This window comes from Canis aureus, chromosome 6 (assembly GCF_053574225.1).
Source record: "Canis aureus isolate CA01 chromosome 6, VMU_Caureus_v.1.0, whole genome shotgun sequence".
Lineage (NCBI taxonomy): Eukaryota > Metazoa > Chordata > Mammalia > Carnivora > Canidae > Canis > Canis aureus.
The window spans coordinates 3,187,350-3,206,215 of record NC_135616.1 but is presented as its reverse complement, the minus strand read 5'-3'; the positions used below and the strand labels follow the sequence as shown (position 1 = coordinate 3,206,215).

Below are 18,866 nucleotides of genomic sequence, written 5' to 3'. Positions count from 1 at the left end.
ATCAAGACTATAGTACTAGTAAAAAGGCAGATAGGATATCTATGGTCAAGAGTGCCAAAACCATTCAATGGAAAAACCATCTTTTTAACAAATGATGTTGGGAAAACTGGATACACACATGTAAAAGAGTGAAGATGGACCCTTACCTCATGCCAAAATGGATCACAAACCTATATGAAGGAGTTAAACTATAAAACTCTTAGAAGAAAACATAGGTGTAAATACTTATAACCTTGGATTTAGTGATATATTCTTAAATAGGATACCAAAGCCCAAGAAACGGCAAAAAAAAAAAAAAAAAAAAAAAAGATACATTGGTCTTTATCAAATTTGAATGCTTCTGGGCTTCACTATCCAGAAAGAGGAAAGGGAAGCCAGAGAAGGGGATACATTATTTGTAAATAATGTATCTGACTAGTGTTTAATACATAGAATTTACAAAGAACTCTTACAACTCAATGACAAAAGGACAATCCAATTAATAGACTGCACTGGTCTGGGCCAGGGCCATCTTTACCAACTCCATATTTGGGGGGGACCTCAAGGTGAGAAGGCAGGAGCTGTGCCATTATAACATAACAAAAGACTTACTCTAGCTGGACCCACACCAACAAACATCTCCAAAAACTCAGATCCACTAACGGTGATGAAAGGGACATTGGCTTCTCCAGCTGTGGCCTTAGCTAGCAGTGTCTTCCCGGTGCCTGGAGGACCAGTGAGAATGGCACCCTTCAGATATAAAAGGAAAAGTACCTTTAACTAGAATTTCAGAAAATTAAATTACATATCCATCAATAATTCTGAGATATAAATCTATTTATAAACTCTACTGATATTTACTAAATGTTCCTTAAACATTTGAACTATGGCAAAACACTCTTCTATTAGTAAGAAAAGTATTAGAGACTGTTTTTTATTTATATAATTCAAGGAGACACAAACACTACATTCCCAAATTATATTTTATTTACTGCCCTTTAAAATTTCACAAATGGAAGTAAAAATCTAATGACCAAATGTGACTATAGTTAAAAAGAGAAAATGTGCTTGCTCAAACACTATTAATTGTGGAGATGCTTAGGTATTTAGGTACTAAATAACGGCAAATTATCTAATATGACTTTTTATCCATTATGCAGGATATGGAAATCAAGGAAATGCTGATTTTCTTTATAAGGAATTCCTTTAAAGTAAACTTTATTAGTGGATTTTTTTTTAAAGATTTTATTCATTTATTCATGATAGAGAGAGAGAGAGAGAGAAAGAGAGAAAGAGACACAGGCAGAGGGAGAAGCAGGCTCCATGCAGGGAGCCCGACGTGGGAGTCGATCCCGGATCAGGCCCTGGGCTGAAGACAGCGCTAAACCGCTGAGTCACCCGGACTGCCCTATTAGTGGATTTTTAAAATAAGTAAGCATTCTGGATTAATTTACTTCATGATTGAGCCTGGCCCTGGGAGTACAAAGATCGGTAAGTCCAGTCCATTGCCAGCAATGGGCATGGGGCCCTGCGGGGCTGGGGAGGCTAGAATTAGTTTTGTGTCTCTTCTCCACCAAAACCTGTGCCATGAATCTAAGTGCCAGGGAGAGGCAGACAGTCTGCTCAAACTTGCTCAGAAAGGGATAACTGAGTGACAGGAGGAGGCAATATGCTTGTGTGCAAAGTTGCCAAGATGGGTTATCTAAATCAGACTGGAGGGAGAAGACAGGCAAATCAGGAAAGGCTTCTAAGGGAAAAGAACACAAATCTTTTTGGGAATATACACACTATATGCAAGTAGAAAATTTCCCATAGGATAACTGATCTGAAAAAAAAAAACAGTAAAACAGAGACTAATAAGACAGCTAGCTACTTTGTCATAAGTAATCAAACTTCATAAAATTATAACTTTAGAGATCAAGAAGTAATTCAAAAGATTTTGGGGTTAATAATTTGAAAATAATCTTGTGAAAGTTCACTTTACCTTTGGGATTTTTGCTCCTAGGTCTTGATATTGCTTTGGGTTTTTCAAGAAATTCACAAATTCCATTATTTCTAGCTTGGCCTCCTCGCAGCCAGCCACATCTTTGAACTTCACATCTATCTCATCCTTCAAGACCTTGGCAGTGGTTTCTCCAACACTGAAGAGTCCACCCATCCCCCGGCCTGTTCGGCCAATACCAGCAGGCCCTCTCCGTATGGTATACAGTAGGAAAGCGATGATGAGCACCGTGGGCAACATGCTCAGGAGAAATGAGCTAAAGGAAACCACACACAACAATGACATGTTTTTAAGTCTGTTAATCTTTGGCTTTTTAAATGTTTTACAAGATCTACTTTTTGGTAATTGCTTAGGATATAACTGTATAGATTCTTTATTTTTATAAAACCTGAATATTCTAATATTTTATCTGAGGAACAGACAGTATCAGTGTCTCTGAATCACTAATGAATCACTTGTGTAGACTGACTCCCAGGACAGCGATCACACTTAAAAGACTGACTCCCAGGACAGGGATCCTTCAAAACTTGTGCCAGTGCTCGCTTCGGCAGCACATATACAAAACTTGTGCCTGCTCTGAAGGACACTGCTCAGATAGGACTTAAAGCCTGGGGATACATTTTGCCTGACTTAATAATTTCAACACAACTCTGAGTATGGATACGTACTTATAATGCTTAATATAATGCAATTTAGCTGAACTTACCCTAAGTAATTTGGATCAAAACCTGTAGAAGGGTTAGCTCAAAAACAAAAACCAGGATCTACTAAGTTTTCCTCTTTGACAGTATTTTAAATGCTCCTATAGCAGGCAGTAAGAACTGTGAAAATTTCACCTTTGGTTTATTTTTGGAGGGGAAAAAATATGTAATGACACTAAAAGTTTAAAGAATGGTGCAACAAAGATTTCCAGAATGTTTTAGCAGCAAAGTTAAATGATTATAGGACAGCCCCAGGGGTTGAGGGACATAGCATATGTGAAACAACCTTGATAGCTATCTGGATCTAAATTCTGAGGTACATTTTAGGTCTATACAAACTGAGATACAAAAAAGTCTAAAACAGAGTAACACTACCAGCTCAATTAGCACACTTAGCAATCTGTTTTTCTGCTATTTCACATATTCAGAAAATTTAAGATTTATTTCTACTTTTGCTCTTGAGCTGGTAATCCCATGGCCAAGGTATACCTCAATGTGCATGGTGTGACTGCAAGGAAATCTAACCCAGTATAGGTATGTGGATGAATACCCAAAGACAATATAATCCCCACAGAACTCAAAGACAAGTGACTCTTGAAATCAATAGGCCCTTCTTGAAAGACTCAGATTTGTAAGTGGTCCTATTAAAGACAAATAGCCCCTAAGAGAAGCAGCAAGTTCTGAAGAGAGGAAAAAGAGTTCCTTAAAATTCCTGGGAAACTCTGAAACACAAATGTAAACGATGGTTAAAAGATGGCAATGCCACTCTTTAACACAAAGGTGCTCTTTATGCTAGAATCCTACTGAACAATGTTCATACCTCAATCTATTGCTTAATCAAAGATAAATATAAACGTGTAGAAAATCAGTAATAAGCAAAAACCAGTAAATTGCCAATGATTTAAAATGTAAAATTTAAATTTAAAATGATTCTTGCTGAAACAAGAAAGACCTGTTTGAGAATGTCATATGTAACCTGCCACCTGGTGACAGAACAGTGAACCAGGCAGGGCACAGTGAACAGTCTTCTTACCCATCACTTTCAGCTATGTAGACAACAGGAACCCGATTCTCCCCTTCTATGCCCAATTCCTGCTGTAAGGTTTCCAGATTCCGCTCAAAGGTGTCCACACTGCCAATATTAAACCAGACGTATTGCTATAAAAACATAAAAACAAAAAGGAATCAAAGTTTAATTTACTGGAAGGTTCAGTTTTTAAAGAATTTCTCAGAAATACTGAAAATTTAGAAATTGGAAAAAAAAACAATAATAAAAGACTGGTTTAATGATGCAGTGATTAAGTTTCACTCAGTGAGAACACTTGAAAATCCTTACAAATAATCATTTAAGCTACATTCCTTAGTGGTTCTACAACTACAAACTCAAGGAAATGAAGAAGCTATTTAAAAAGACAATCCCTTTCCTTCTTCATTTCCCACATATTTCTCGGCTGCCTATTTCCAAACTAAAAACTAATGTGACACAGTAATAACAACTAAAGAATACTGAACATTAAATGTCAGGCATTGATCTTGGTCCTTTATATACACAAACTCAATCTTCAGAACCACCCTAAGAAGTAGGCACTATAGCCAGAAGTCATATTCAAAATCTGAACATTAGGAAGGCGCCCCCACCAACCGATGAGAAGAGAAGCATACTTTGCCGTGCCAGAGGTTACTCTTTAGTAACTCACCAAATCAGGTGAGGGAAGACCAGCTGAAGGGTTTGAGGCAATGGCTACTTACCCACCAGCACAGAAGTATTCCCCACATTGTGCTAGTTGTTTACTGCCTGAAGATCAGCCCTCCTACTGTCCCCATTTTACAAATGAGAAAACTATAGAAGTGACTTCACTTGCCCATGGTTATGCATCTAGTAAGAGGCTGGATCCAAACCCAAGCAGTCTGGCTCCTGAGCCAGTGACCCTAACTGACATGTCACACTGCCTCTCCTCTACAACCACAAACATATCATAACAACTCACATTTATGGAGTTTCTAATATACCAGAACCCATTCCAAGCACTCTGCTAGTTGTATTTTATAGCACAAAAAAACTCTGCTCCTTCTTTAACCTACAATCACTTTAAAAAGGTTTTTTATATCAAAACAATAAATCTATGATATAAAACTCAGACAAGGGATCCCTGGGTGGCGCAGTGGTTTGGCGCCTGCCTTTGGCCCAGGGCGCGATCCTGGAGACCTGGGATCGAATCCCATGTTGGGCTCCCGGTGCATGGAGCCTGCTTCTCCCTCTGCCTGTGTCTCTGCCTCTCTCTCTCTCTCTGTGTGACTATCATAAATAAATAAAAATTTAAATAAATAAATAAACAAACAAACAAACAAATAAATAAATAAATAAAACTCAGACAATTCAAAAGTATACACAGAAGAGAGTAACATGCCATCACACATTCTTTTAACCAACCAGTGCTACGGAGTGGGGAATATCACTCTGGTATTTCTCTCCGAGTATCTAAAAACAAAAGTAAATTTTGCAATACATATATATATTTTTAAGTCTTATAAAATTATATAACAGTTCTTGCTAAGTTGTTCACTGTCAAAGCTACAAAATTCCTGTGGTTACAAGCCCCTGAACAAGTCAATAATTGGTTACCTACATGTAACTGAGCATTCCCTTACTTAGCACCTACTGTCAGGTGGACACTGGGCTGAACAGATGACTTACATCAGAGAACTGGAGCAGATAAAGGACCAGCAGCAGGAGATTTGGGGACAAGATCTAGATAAGAACCTCTGACGGTGGGTCCTAGCTCTCCAAATGATCTTACATATACTTTAGTTTGACAACCCCCACTGATGTTCATGCTCTCATATAGCACTAAACCTTAGAGAGTTATTGCTGTTCTGATCTTAGCAATAAACCCAGGATTAGGGGAGTTAGGCCATAGAGCTTAGTAAAGAGTAGAGTGATCTGAAGCAGAGTCTGTCACACTCCAAAGCCTATGCTTATACAGCACAGCAACCAACACTGCTCCTCCAGGAGCAGAACACTGAAAATCTTCTGTTTCTGAAAGCTCAAAATAAAGTTTTATTAAACAGGTAACATATGCCCTGTAGAAAACTAAGGAAATACACACATAAAGAAAATAACAAGCATCAATACCCAGGGACGAAACTATTAGCAATTTTTATGCCATTCCTTCAAGACTTCATAATATTCCCTTTTATCATCTTGAAATACATGCAAAATTATGAAATTGATATAAAACATTAACTGCAATATAAAAGAGAAACAAAAGGAAAGTACATTTTATATACACACACACACACACACACACATATATATATATCAATACATAAATGTTTGTGCATGCCAATACTAGTCTAGGGAAGAACTACCGCTCCAGGGGCGAGATTAAAGCAAGAGAATTGAGGTGCCCCTAACATTAACCAGGTGCCTAACATTTATCGATTTCTAATTTTCTGCTCTATACACTATGTTTTGGAGAACATCCTCGTATAAACATCTTTAATTATTTCCCTAGGATACAGTCCTAGAAGCAACATGACTAAGTGTGTGAGTACTTTCAAAACTGCTAAAATGTACACTGTCAAATTGTTCTCTTGAAAGGGAGTGCCAATTTAATTCCCAGCACTAAACCTCTGAGGAATAGTTCTGAGAAGAAAAAAAAAAAAAAAGTAGCTTAGTTATTAATGAACATTTCACCATAAGGTAAGGGAGTGGGGAGGGGGGCAGAAATGAAGGCAGGAAAATAACTTAATCCTACAAGTGACTGAAATATCAGAGCCACACAGCTTTACAGATATTGCTCTATTTACCGATGTGCTTCAGACAGAGGGTGGTCACTATCAGTTTTACCTTTCCTTAAATGGTGCCCCATCCAGGCAGGATGACTAGGAAAACAGTTCAACAAAGCCATCTGGAAGGGAGGATGCAACCTAATAAAGAGGTCTGGCCCTGGGGGAGGACAGTAAGACAGCAGGACACCAAGGGACTCCCTGGGGCTGTGGACAGCCCCACAGACAGGGCCCAGGGAAGGCTGGGAATCCCATGGGAACTTCATTTGTCCCTTTGCTGAACTCCCCTACAATCCCTTCAACCAGTATGAAGTCTGGAATAGACTTCATACTGGTTGAAGAGAATATACAAATTATTTTTCAAATGGGAAAATAAATGTAAAGTAAAATAATCCAATATCATGTAACAGTTGGGAAAGATATGATCAGAATGCTTCTTAAACCAATTTAAAAGCTGTCTCAAAAACATAAGCAATTCAGATATAACAGTTTTTCCCCAACCAATTGTTTTCTCAGTCTTGAAAAATCAGACAATACTGAAATACTGAAAACTGGGATTTCATGGTTTCCTAAAAGTACAAATGATTACCAAAACCAGACCAAAACAACTGACCCAGTCTTCATAACACAACCACATATACAGCATTCACATTCTCACCTATGTGGGTGAAATCTGCAAGTGCTGTGCGGCCTAATTCTGTACATCCAGTGCACAGAGCTACCGCAATGTGAGGAATGTTTGCTTTTCAACTCTGAATCTGAAAAGTTAATTTATAGCTAATCCACATCAATTAAAAAAAATCATTTACCCCATCAACGGGAGTTTTTCCTGGTGTGAAAGTCACTCGAACAAAACGCTTGTTGACGACTTCTAGTCTGTCTACCTGGAATTTAAAAAAGTTAAATATTCAAACATAAGTTTATAGAAAGGACTTGAGATATTCTTTTAAGTACATTAAAATTGCATATGGTATTTTAGACATACAAAGAAGAATGACAGCATAAGGAGGACCTATGCTCCCCACTCTGGTTGAAAAATACACATTGTTGAAGCCACCAGTCACATCCTCTTCCCAGAGGTAGCCATTCTCGGCATTAGGTGCTGACTGTCCCAAAGCATGTCCTGGTGCTTAACCCTAAACAGACACTCACTGTTGCCTGTTTTTTAGGCTTTAAAAATGGTCCTGCTTGGTATACATTCTCCTACAACTTTTTTACCTTCCTATTTGTGAGGTTTAACCTTGCTGACGTGTCAGTTCTGCATGGTTTTCACTCTATGAGCTCACCCCAAGTTATTGATCCATTCTCCTGTTAGCAGACATGTAGAATGTTTCAAATGTTCACTACCACTAACAATGCTGTTATGAACAGTCCTGCATATAACTTCTTGGGCACATCTTCAAATTTCTCTGGACATGTACCTGTAGATAGATTCAGTAAGGCTGGGTTGCAAGATATACTTAATTTACTAGACACTGAGAAACTACTTTCCAAAGCGGCTCTCCAATTCACATGCACAATATTCCTATTGGTCTATGTCCTCACTTGCTATTAGAAGACTTTAATTTTTGCCATTCTATGCATATAAAGTGACATAAATGTGTTTTTTTTCTATAACATCCTAACTATACAGGGTTCTTAAGAACACTTAAAAACCTCATCGCAAAGTTCTGAGTTGACTTGGAGCATGCAGCCTTTAGAAGAGGCTTGCTCCCTGCTGTCATGAAGTCTGCTCTGGCAGGAAGTCTGATGGAAGGTGAGGGAGCTCTGGGTTGGGGGCTATCTGTTCCTAAGGCCACCTGGAAAGGAGTGACTAAAGTACTCGACTCCCTGTAAAACTGCTCGGACAACAGTAGACTGATTTTAAAGAACCAGTGGGTCAAAAAGGAGATGCCTCTCTAGAGAATCTTCCCCAAAGCTCCTGTCATTACACTCGGAAGGACAAATACAGCCCCTTCCATACAGGGACAGGAGTTACTTCTTATAAAGCTGGCTTCCCACAACATCTGGGATTTATACATAAATATCTTGGCTTCTAAGAGAAACAATTGCCCCAAAAATCTGAGTAAATAATCATTTCCATTTTTTCCATCCTCATCTTACTGTATAACCTTTAAAAATAATTTTTGAGGGGCATCTGGCTGGTTCAGTCAATTAAGCCTCCAACTCTGGGTTTTGGCTCAAGTCATGATCTTGGGGTCCAGTGATTTACCCATGAATTGGGCTCTTGCTCTCGCTCAGTGCAGAGTCTGCTTGTCCCTCTCCCTCTGTTCCTCCCCGACTGCCCCCTCCCCTCTCAAATAAAACTTTAAAAAATAAATTTAAAAAAATTAAAAACAAATAAAATAACTTTTGATTCCTCATGCTATCAGTATTACGATCTTACCTTTATTTTATCTGTATAATTGATGAAAAGCCCAGTACTGAGAGGTTAAATAATTTCCCAATAGCGACACAGCAGCCCTAGCCCTCATTCTTTATCACTTCATTTCATCAACTCTAAGATGGACATTTTTCATATTTTAAGAAATCAGGGTACGTTTGACAACTGGTATTATTTTATAGTTTTGTTGGCAGCTTAGATTTTTCTCATAAATACATAAAATGTCTTACAGTCCACAGCATCTACAAGGTGCTGGAGTAGAGTCTCACTGGGTAAAGACCAGCTAGAAGTCACAAACGCTCCTGAGCAACCCTACCCGGGCCCCACTAAGAGCCCTTCTGCTCTTACTTTCAACACCTGGAGTCACTTATTTACCCAATTCCAAGTCCATGGGAGATTAAGAGCCCTGAAGGCATAAAGGAGCAAGGGAGAGGCTGGCACACTACAACGGGGGAAAGAGGTGACTGAGGAGCACACAGGAAAATGATAAAATGATGAAAGTAGATGGAGGACGACTCCATCTTTAGAGCAAATCAAAAGCTAGATTCTAGATGAAGTGAAAGAAAAGGATTTTGTGGTAAATGTGGGGACTGTTGAGCCAAAACAAACAGGGTGTTTAGTCGCAGTACTTTTTCCAGCACTTAAAAAATCAAGATGAAAATAGTAACTTTACAACGAAGCTGGGTAACTAGTTGACTGTTGTACTTTACCGGTCCAATCCATTGAATTTCACCTTTGGAACCACTATAAACCACCAATCCCCTAAAATACTTACTACTCCTTTGGAAAGATAGTTATTGACAAAGTCCTTCCACGTGATTTCTCTCCCAGAGCTCTTGAACAGGAAGTAAAACATGACTCCACCCCAAAATAGAGCAGTCCAGAGAAAGTACATCCTGAATTCCTTGTCATCCCATGGAAAGTCACCCTGGGCAAAGGAGACAGTCTCTGTCAAGAATGAAATGTCACCATTTGATCTATGGTATATTGGACACAATTTCCTCCCAACCTCTCCTGGGGCCACCCCAAACCCTCCAAATTAATATACAGTTTGGAATCAAACCTTCTGGAATCTGGACCACCAGTGAGAATCATCTTTCTTGCCACCTCGTTTTCCACTGCCACCAGTTCCTCCTCCAGAAGGGCTCGGGGTAGCAGCTGGCTTTGATTCTGTTCATAAACAGAGGGCACATACAGCAGCACAGCAGCATTTTATATCTCTCAACAAAGTTTTCATTAATATGGCTTAATAAAACACTACAAAAGTTCTCAAACTAATTTGTTAATCTTTTTTCATTAAGATATATCTAGAGCCAACTATTAACAGCTGGGACCTCTCTGTTGTATTATATGCTTAGAAATAAACGTAAGCCTTTTATTTCTAGGAATCAGGGATAGGAAACCCTTCAGCGTCCTTTGTCACAGGTACTCATCAACCAGCAATTCTGGAATCAGCCTACGTTATAGTGACTTGACAACACTCAGCATTCAAAATTTAGATGAGTTTGAAGGAAATACTGTTTCACTCTGCTATACCTCATATACATGTCTTTGATGTTATTATAAAATAAGAAGGCAGAGTTTCATCAGGCACAGCAATAAAAGTTAACTTTGTTATTTGATAGTTACATTGGGTCTTGTAATGAAATCCAATCCTGTACCTTATCTAGATTTAAACCAAGTATAAAAGTCATTGAGCACAGAATAGCTATACTCCAAGGAGACAGGAGCATCAATTTTGTTGTTATTGTGGTTTTAGAACGAGTTTTGACCTTGACTAGGGAATCAGAAGTATATTTAGGATTGGAATCCAGGTTTTTTTTCAAATTACTTTGACACCTTGAGATTTAACTTAGTATCTCTTTGTACTCTCATCAAGGAGGAACAATAACATGTGAATGATGCCATCTTCCCTATTTGAGAGAGAAGTTCCATTTAAAAAAAATCAAAACATACAAATCTAAAAAAAAGGGGGGGCTTCTTGTAAAATAGCGTATGGCAACTGATAAGTCTGAAAGGAGAGTAACACAGAGTTAGCATTCAAGGAGGCATGCCAGCACTTTACACACACCATCCTGCGATACTTGCTCAATACACCAATAACGTGGCAAGTATGCTACTTACACCCATTTTATAGGTAAAAAAGTGTAGCTTAAGAAACTTAGTAATAACTGGTTGCAGTGTTAAGTAACACTGAGTGAATGACAGAGCTGTGTTTGAGGTGAAGGTAAATGAATTCCTGAGTTCCCACTTGAAGGTAGAAAGTAGGTGCTCCCCTTTCCCACTCTCATGAAGTGAACACTGTTAACAGTTTCTTCTGTAAGCAAGGCATGATTTTGATAATCAACGACAGAAAAACAAAAACGAAAACAAAACACCTTACCCACATAAATTAGTTTCCAAGAATCTGAAATTAGTCACTGTTATGGGCTGAGTTATGTCCTCCACCAAATTCATGTGTTGGGAGTCCTAGCCCTCTGTGATCTTATTTGGAAATAGAATCTTTAGAGGAAAAATAATCAAGTTTGAAATGAGGTCATATGGGTGGATCCTAATCCAATATAATTGGCATTCTTATTAAAAAAAAAGTAAATTTGGACACAGGAATGCACAAAGAGAAGGCAGCAAGGGAGAATAGTCACCTGTAAGCCAAGGAGGAATATCTGAAACAGATCCTTCCCTCGTGACCCTCAAAAGAAACCAACCCTGCCAACACACTGATCTGGGACCTCCAGCCTCCAGAACTGTGAGACATAACATTTGTGCTGATCATGACACCCAGTTGTGATGCTTTGTTACAGCAGCCTTGGGAAACTAATATGTCATTAACATCTCTCCCCCACCCTTTTCTATCCTCAAAGAATCACAAATCCTACTCTAACATCTTCAACTACTGTGAAGTGACCCCTCTGCTTTGCAGGATAGGAGGTTCCTGACATGTTTACCCTACCATGATGCACACAAGGAGCTTCTGCACCCGAGTTTGGTGAGGCAGGGTCTGAGAGAGGTAAGTCCTACCTGTCATGAAGCACAGGGCTGAGAAACTGTAAAGCGCATTTCTAACGTTGTTCAATAAGATTCCCTACTACTCTGGGACAAAGTAACACATATGGAAAAGGTACAAAACAGGCTATATTTAAAAATGGACCTTTCCTAATCTGTCCCCAAACCAAGATAAAAAGACAAGCTACCATACCTCTGGGAAACACCGCACAAATTGCCTATGACTCTGGCCAGGTCACTCTAGTGCCTCTCCTTTCTCTTATCCCCTGGCCTTGCTTTCACTCCCTGCATTTTTTGAGCATGTATTTGTCTCTCCAACTAGATTCAAGTGCATCTAAAAACAAAGGCTGTTTTATATTTTTCCCTTCATTTCCCTAAAAACAAAGATGAAATGTGCTAGGCATTGTGCTAAATGCTATCATATGTGTGAAGTGGGGACAGGAGACTCAGGACCTACCCACCACAGCTCCCCCAGCCACCAAGCTCTAAGACACCCTACCTGAAACTCAAGGTAAGACAGACTCTGAGGAACAATGTATTGAAAACAATTTGAAAACAAAAAAATATGTGCCACATAAATTGCATGTATTAGGTTTCTAAGATTTGTCTCAACGATTTAGATTATGTGTAAAACATATTTTCCAGTTAAATATGATGGATATTGACCAGTCAATACTCTAAGGTGAACTCAAATTAATTCAGTTTGAAAAAATTGACAAGAAAATATGAACAGAAAATAAAGGTGAAATGAAACACAGGGTCTGTGGAATTTTGCGTGCACTTGTAACCTTCCACTTCAGAACTGTCTCAAGAGAACACTTCGTTCAGTGAAAACCATCAGTAACAGCATATCCTAGAGGAAAGAAGTTAGTTCAAACATTATCTTTTTAAAAAGTACCTTTTTTTTCTCCTGTAACTTCTTTAGGTTGACTAGCTTTTTTCCCATTTTTTCCACTAGGAAAGTATTTTTCAAATCCTGTTAGAAAAAAAAAAAATACCCTCAAACTAAAATTCATTAGGTTTTATGTATGTATGGTCATTTTTAAAGCTGATACATCATTAAAATGCTTAAGCTAAAAGTACAGCATTTCTTGTGTAGGAATAACTCAACACCTAAATAACCAGAGGAGTTGAAGAAAAAAAGCCTCATTTGCATGCCAATTTCATTTCCTTCAACTGTTATAATTGAAGGGGATACATTTTCATCACTGCAATCAGATAGAAGGAGGTAGGAGGTGATTTACAGAAGACAGAAGAGTCAACCTGAAACAACAGCTATGCATCTATTTAGTAAGCACCTGCGCCTGGCACATCTTTAAGAATATAGAACATTATGATCATGCCTGAGTGTGTTTACCTTTTGGAGGTCGAGAACAGAATCTCTGATAAGCAGCAATTACATCTGTCAAAAGAGAATTTCTGCTGGTCGTTGCTTGAGTTGTAGCGTATCGATAAAGCTGCAACATGACACATACAGGCATAAAAGATTTACAAGGACTTGATACAGGCATATCAAGATAAAAGATTTAAAAGGACTTCTTTTCCTAATATGGCAAAGTGAATGAAATGTTTCTCCCTTCAGCAGGTGGTTACAGATTAGCAGAGGGTATGCCCGCCCCTCCCCCCAACCCTTTAAAAGGGAGAAGTAGGGTTGCCTGGGACTGTGCCACTCTATTTCAGCAACCAAACCAGGAGACATAAATTATGATCCAGAAAACAAGAATACTTCAAAATCATGCTTAAGTTAGAACTGTGGCCCAATTACTATTCTCTACCAACACATTCACATTGGCACTATTTACTCAATTTGTAGCATTCAAAAGACAAACTGACACAGAAAATCTGCTCCTTTTTGCTGTCTTGTGTGCAGGGTCCATGAAACTGCACAAGACTATTCACCTGAAATTGTAACAGTACTGCTTGTAAATATAACACTAAATTCATCTTAGTTCCACAATAAGGAAGACATGGTCTCACATTGCTGATAATCCTTACACTAGTAACATTTGCTAAAGGTATTAATATATTGCCATCCTGGTGAGAACTGGTTATACAAGTCCATTACAGATACATCTCTGCTTTAAATAACATGTTTTGGGGGATCCCTGGGTGGCTCAGCAGTTTGGCCCCCGCCTTTGGCCCAGGGCCCGATCCTGGAGTCCCGAGATCGAGTCCCGCATCAGGCTCCCAACATGGAGCCTGCTTCTCCCTCTGCCTGTGTCTCTGCCTCTCTCTCTTTCTCTCTCTCTCACACTCTCATAAATAAATAAAAATAAAATCTTAAAAAATAAATAAATAAATAGATAACTAGATAAATAAATAAATAAATAAAATGTTTTGCTATATTTTTAAAATACAGTCTAGGTAAATCGCAATATAACATAAACTGAACAAGCTCCCTACTAAATTTTTAGGTTCACAATTAAAAGCAAGGTGCATTGGGGGAGATACATCCAAATTTGTAGATGAAAAAGGCCAAGTAATCCTATCTTTTGGCAAAGTGAAAATTCATCACCATTTTTGGGGAGAACAAACTTTTAAATACAGATGAGAACTTTTAAAGAGAAGTTCATCTGTATTAGTAACCACCAGCATTGTCTCTATGGTCTGATGAGGAAAATATAACATCACAAAACCACATGTGCTGGGTGACTATAATCAAAAAGACAATAATGGTGAGAATGTGGAATGTGCACAAAGGGGAGCCCTCATGCACTGTTGGTGGGAATGGGAATCAGTTCAGCCACTTTGAAAAAGTTCAGCATTCTCAAAATGTTAAAGGCAGAGTTACTACGTGATCCAGTCAATCTGCTCCCCCCTCCAAAAAAAATGGAAAACTGTCCACACAAAACCTTGTACATGAATGTTCATAGCAGCATTATTCACAAGAGCCAAAAAGTAGAAACAACCCAAATGTCTACCAAGTGACGGTGAAGACATAAATGTGGTATATGCAAACAATGGAATATTACTCAGTCATAAAAAAGAATTTAAGCACTGATAAATACTACCACATGAATAAACTTGAAATTTATGCCGTTAAAGGAACCAGATACAAATGGCCACACATTACATGATTTCACCCATATGAAATGTCCAAAATAGGCAAATCTATAAAGACTGTAGATTGATTAGTAGTTGCCTAGGGCTAAAGGACTGGTTGGGGAGTGACTCTAATTGGTGTTCACAGGGCTTCTTTCTGGGGTGATGAAATGTTCTGGAATTAGACAGTGGTGATGATTTGTAGAACCATGAGAATATTCCAAAAACCACTGTACACTTTAAAATGATTAATTTTATGGGATGTGAATTAAAAAATTTCAACAAAAATACAAAGAATGAGCTGATTTAACTACAAGTTAATATATAACTCTACACAGCAAAATAGGACAGAAACACTGACATTGATCTTGTTTGACAGCAATGCTAGTCTGACAGAATTTGGAGCTTCTGTTGCATTAGGCCCTCCTTGACCCCTGGGAACACTTGGCCTATGAAATAACCACTAATAATAAATAAGAATGTATCATAAGGGAATGAAGCTTTCCAATACCAAATCCATTAAGAGTTTAGATTAAAATGACCTGTTAGTTAAGATGGATAAATCAAGTCACATAGGCCCACTGAACCATCTACTCCAGGTCATGCACTGCTAAGTGGTGGAGGTCAGGAGGTCAGCACCAAGCTCTACCTCTGAGAAACTCTGGAGTGTAAGGGAGAGTACGGAGGACATCTATTACAGGATAGTATAACACATCCAACAATACAAAACCTCTACGTATATGTAACAGAGGTAGCATAGAGAAGAGAGTTCAAGAGACCTAAGGGCGTTACAAGTCACATCTAGGCCTGGGATTTGAAGGATCTATAATCACCAGGCAGTGTCAGAACTTTTAATTTTGTTAAAGCTAGAAATCTGAATTTTTAAAACAATGATCTTTAACACATCTCGTATTAGGAACTTCAGTTACACATTTGTAATGGGAGAACCAACTAGTTCCCAGGGATGCCACCTTCAGGACTGAATGGATTAGTGTATGGAAAAGCACTGTTAAAATCCTATGATGATACCTACATTTAAATTATTATTTCCAATTTTTTTAAAGATTTGCAAAAGAGAGAGAGAGAGAGACAGAGAGGGAGAGAGAAATAGAGAAAGCACGAGCACCAACAGAGGGCAGAGGAAGAGGGAGAAACAGACTCTGTTGAGTAGGGAGCCTGATGCAGGTCTTGATCTCAGGAACCCTGAGATCATGACCTGAGCCCAAGGCAGACGCTTAACTGACTGAGCCACCCAGGTGTCCCCCAGTTATTCTGAAAGCTATTTGAGAGTAAGGGTTGTTTACATCACTATATAAAGTAAGTCTTTATGTCACCATAAAGTACAAAGTCAGGCACAAGCTATGTACTCTATAAATATTTATTGACCAATAAACCTTCTATTTTCATAATTGTATTGACCTGGAATACTTCTAGCAATAATCCTGTAATTGCTTTTAATGCTGAGGTTATTTTCTCTAAGGGCACCATCAATAAAACTTTTCTCTGCTTATCTAATCCAAGCCCAATCAAAGGATAACATAAAAAATATCAACTTACAAAATTTAAGTTTAGAGAACCTCATTTTAGCAAGTTAGCTTTTATGTTTGACAGTATGAACATTTTTTAGATGCTTTTTCATCAGTCTTATTCTTCTGAGCGTAAAACATGAGAATGGACATGTCATATCAAAATCTTTTCCTTGGGATGTCCAGGTGGCTCAGCGGTTGAGCGTCTGCCTTTAGCCAGGGCGTGATCCTGGAGTCCTGGGATCGAGTCCCGCGTTGGGCTCCCTGCATGGAGCCTGCTTCTCCCTCTCTGTGTTTCTCATGAGTAAATAAATAAAATCTTAAAAAAAAAAATCTTTTTCCCAGAAAAACCGTGAGAATTATACTCTGTGCCTGACCTTTAACGGCAGCACAGACCTAAAGGCAAATCTGTTCTTTCAGACTCTCTTGCAGGCAGCACAGTAATAATGCCCTAATGTCCCCAGACAGATCTTCAAAGCAACACCATGGAATGTGTCACAGATCCCCAATCAGGGATTCCCATCAGCACAGAGTGCTTCCTTATACCTCAGCATCAAAGCATCACAGTACAATAGTACCACTCAAAAGAGAAAGGGCTTTAAGATAAGATTCCTGACATAAAAACTGCAAACTCACAGGGCAGATAGATCTCTACCAGCTTATTACCTGAATCCAATATTCTCTAGGGTTTAAAGGAGAGGGCAAGAAGGTATGATGGCAACATGGATTGCAATGCACAAAACGTTAGGCCTAGTGCAAGGCAGTTGAGTAAGAAGGGGATGAAGACATTCCAAGACTGGCAAGAAAGCTTTGAAAAAAATCTTGAATGGCAGGACTATTAATACCCCCTTTTGAGGACGCCTGGGTGGCTCAGTGGTTGAACATCTGCCTCCAGCTAAGGTCGTTATCCCGGGGTCCTGAGATGGAGTCCCACATCCGGCTTCCTGCAGGGAGCCTGCTTCTCCCTCTGCCTGTGTCTCTCATGAATAAGTAAATCTTTAAAAATAATAACAATACCCCTTTTAAGTGGAGAGGCTGAGATAATTTCCTCAGGGGCATCTTGCTAGTAAGTGACAGCTTCCCGTGAGGGACTCCAGGCCTTAACCACTATGCCCTTTTGCCCCATGCCTCTAAGTAAACCACCGCAAGGCTGGTCTCTAAAAAACCGGTAGAATGCAGGAGAGACTGTGTTGCTGAAACAGCTGATACCGACTACCCATTACATGAACCTTTACTTGACAGATTGTGGCCGCGGTTCCGTAAGAGCACACGATCATCACTCCAGGAAAGCGGACTAGCACAGCTCGCACGGTGCAGCCCTGCATATGGTTACCACCAAAAGAGCCTCCTCCTGAGGACAGGCTTTCTTATGCAACAAAACACAACATTCTCTAATCTGAGGAGGTGGTATCATTAATAGTCACAGTTCCTATGTATTACCTACTACATGCCAGACCCAGGATGCCAGCAACAGCCCCATTCAACAGATGAGAAACGGAAGCTCGGAGAACTGGAGTAGCTTACCCCCAAAACCTGTGCTTTTCGTTAAATCATGCTCACGCTGTGACCCTTAAAACACATGCACAACAGCTGCTATCTTCCAACACCGTGAAAGCAGGTGAAAGAAAGCAACTTATGCTGGAGATATGATGGAGTTCCTTAACGTCGTGAGGTCTCGGCTGCTCTATCTGTAAAATGGGTTCGCCCTGAATGAAGTCGGAGGACTGTCCCAGAGGATCTGTTTGAAGCTCCCTTACGCACGAGTATCCGGTTCTGCTTTCAGAAATCCAATCCCACAGCCAGGGTTTGACATGCACCGCGTGCTCACGGGGACCACGGGGTAAACCACCCAAGGCGCGGCGCACGCGGCCCATCACCGCGGGGAACCGCCCTGGACGCCGGGACTGCCGCGAGCGCGCCCAGGGGCCGGTGACCTTGACGCCCTGCTCTCCCGGGCCGGAAGCAGGCCCAAGGGCCGGGCCGGGTCGGGCCGGGCCGGGGGCGGAGGGCGCTGGGACTCACCGTCCGGAGGCAGGACCGCTCGCTGGGGCCCATGCGGACGCCAGCCAGGAGCAGCGGGGGCAGGCCGCGCTGCCAGCAGCCTCCCCGGCCCCACAGCCGCAGGCAGCGGTGCGCCATGGCCGCCGGCGCCACCCGCTCGGGCCCGGGCGCTGCGCAGGCGCGGCTCTGCGGCCGGCGGGCGGGCGGGCAGCGACGGGTAGCCCGGGACGGCGGGAGACGGCTCAGAGCAGACTCAGCAAACGGCGCGGCGGGCCCGCAGATCACAGGTGAGCCCACGTCCCGACGCGCGCGTCTCCTCCCGGCCCCGCCCCCCGGCGTGCTGACGTCAGCCGTAGAGCGGGCGCCCGGGTCGACGGCGGCTCCTCCGGCTCCGGAAGTCCGCGCTCCACGGGGCGGAGGCGGGGTCTGAGGAGGAGGAG

General features: G+C 40.6%; 1 protein-coding gene across 2 annotated transcripts in view; it reads right to left on the bottom strand.

The window, feature by feature from the left end:
* The window catches only part of AFG3L2 (AFG3 like matrix AAA peptidase subunit 2), a 38,452-nt gene extending 19,846 nt beyond the window's left edge, over positions 1–18,606 (bottom strand). The window contains exons 1-9 of one of the 2 annotated variants that reach the window (XM_077899901.1): positions 18,448–18,606; positions 13,215–13,314; positions 12,756–12,833; positions 9,918–10,024; positions 9,630–9,782; positions 7,281–7,355; positions 3,716–3,840; positions 1,964–2,237; positions 592–729 (exon numbers count right to left, since the gene is read on the bottom strand). In XM_077899901.1, coding sequence (XP_077756027.1) covers positions 592–729; positions 1,964–2,237; positions 3,716–3,840; positions 7,281–7,355; positions 9,630–9,782; positions 9,918–10,024; positions 12,756–12,833; positions 13,215–13,314; positions 18,448–18,564 — 1,167 coding nt within the window. In that variant the 5' untranslated portion in view covers positions 18,565–18,606. Of the gene's footprint in view, positions 1–591; positions 730–1,963; positions 2,238–3,715; positions 3,841–7,280; positions 7,356–9,629; positions 9,783–9,917; positions 10,027–12,755; positions 12,834–13,214; positions 13,317–18,447 lie in introns of those variants that run through there. The other variant, XM_077899903.1, reaches the window with a different exon arrangement.
* Positions 18,607–18,866: the final 260 nt, after the last annotated feature.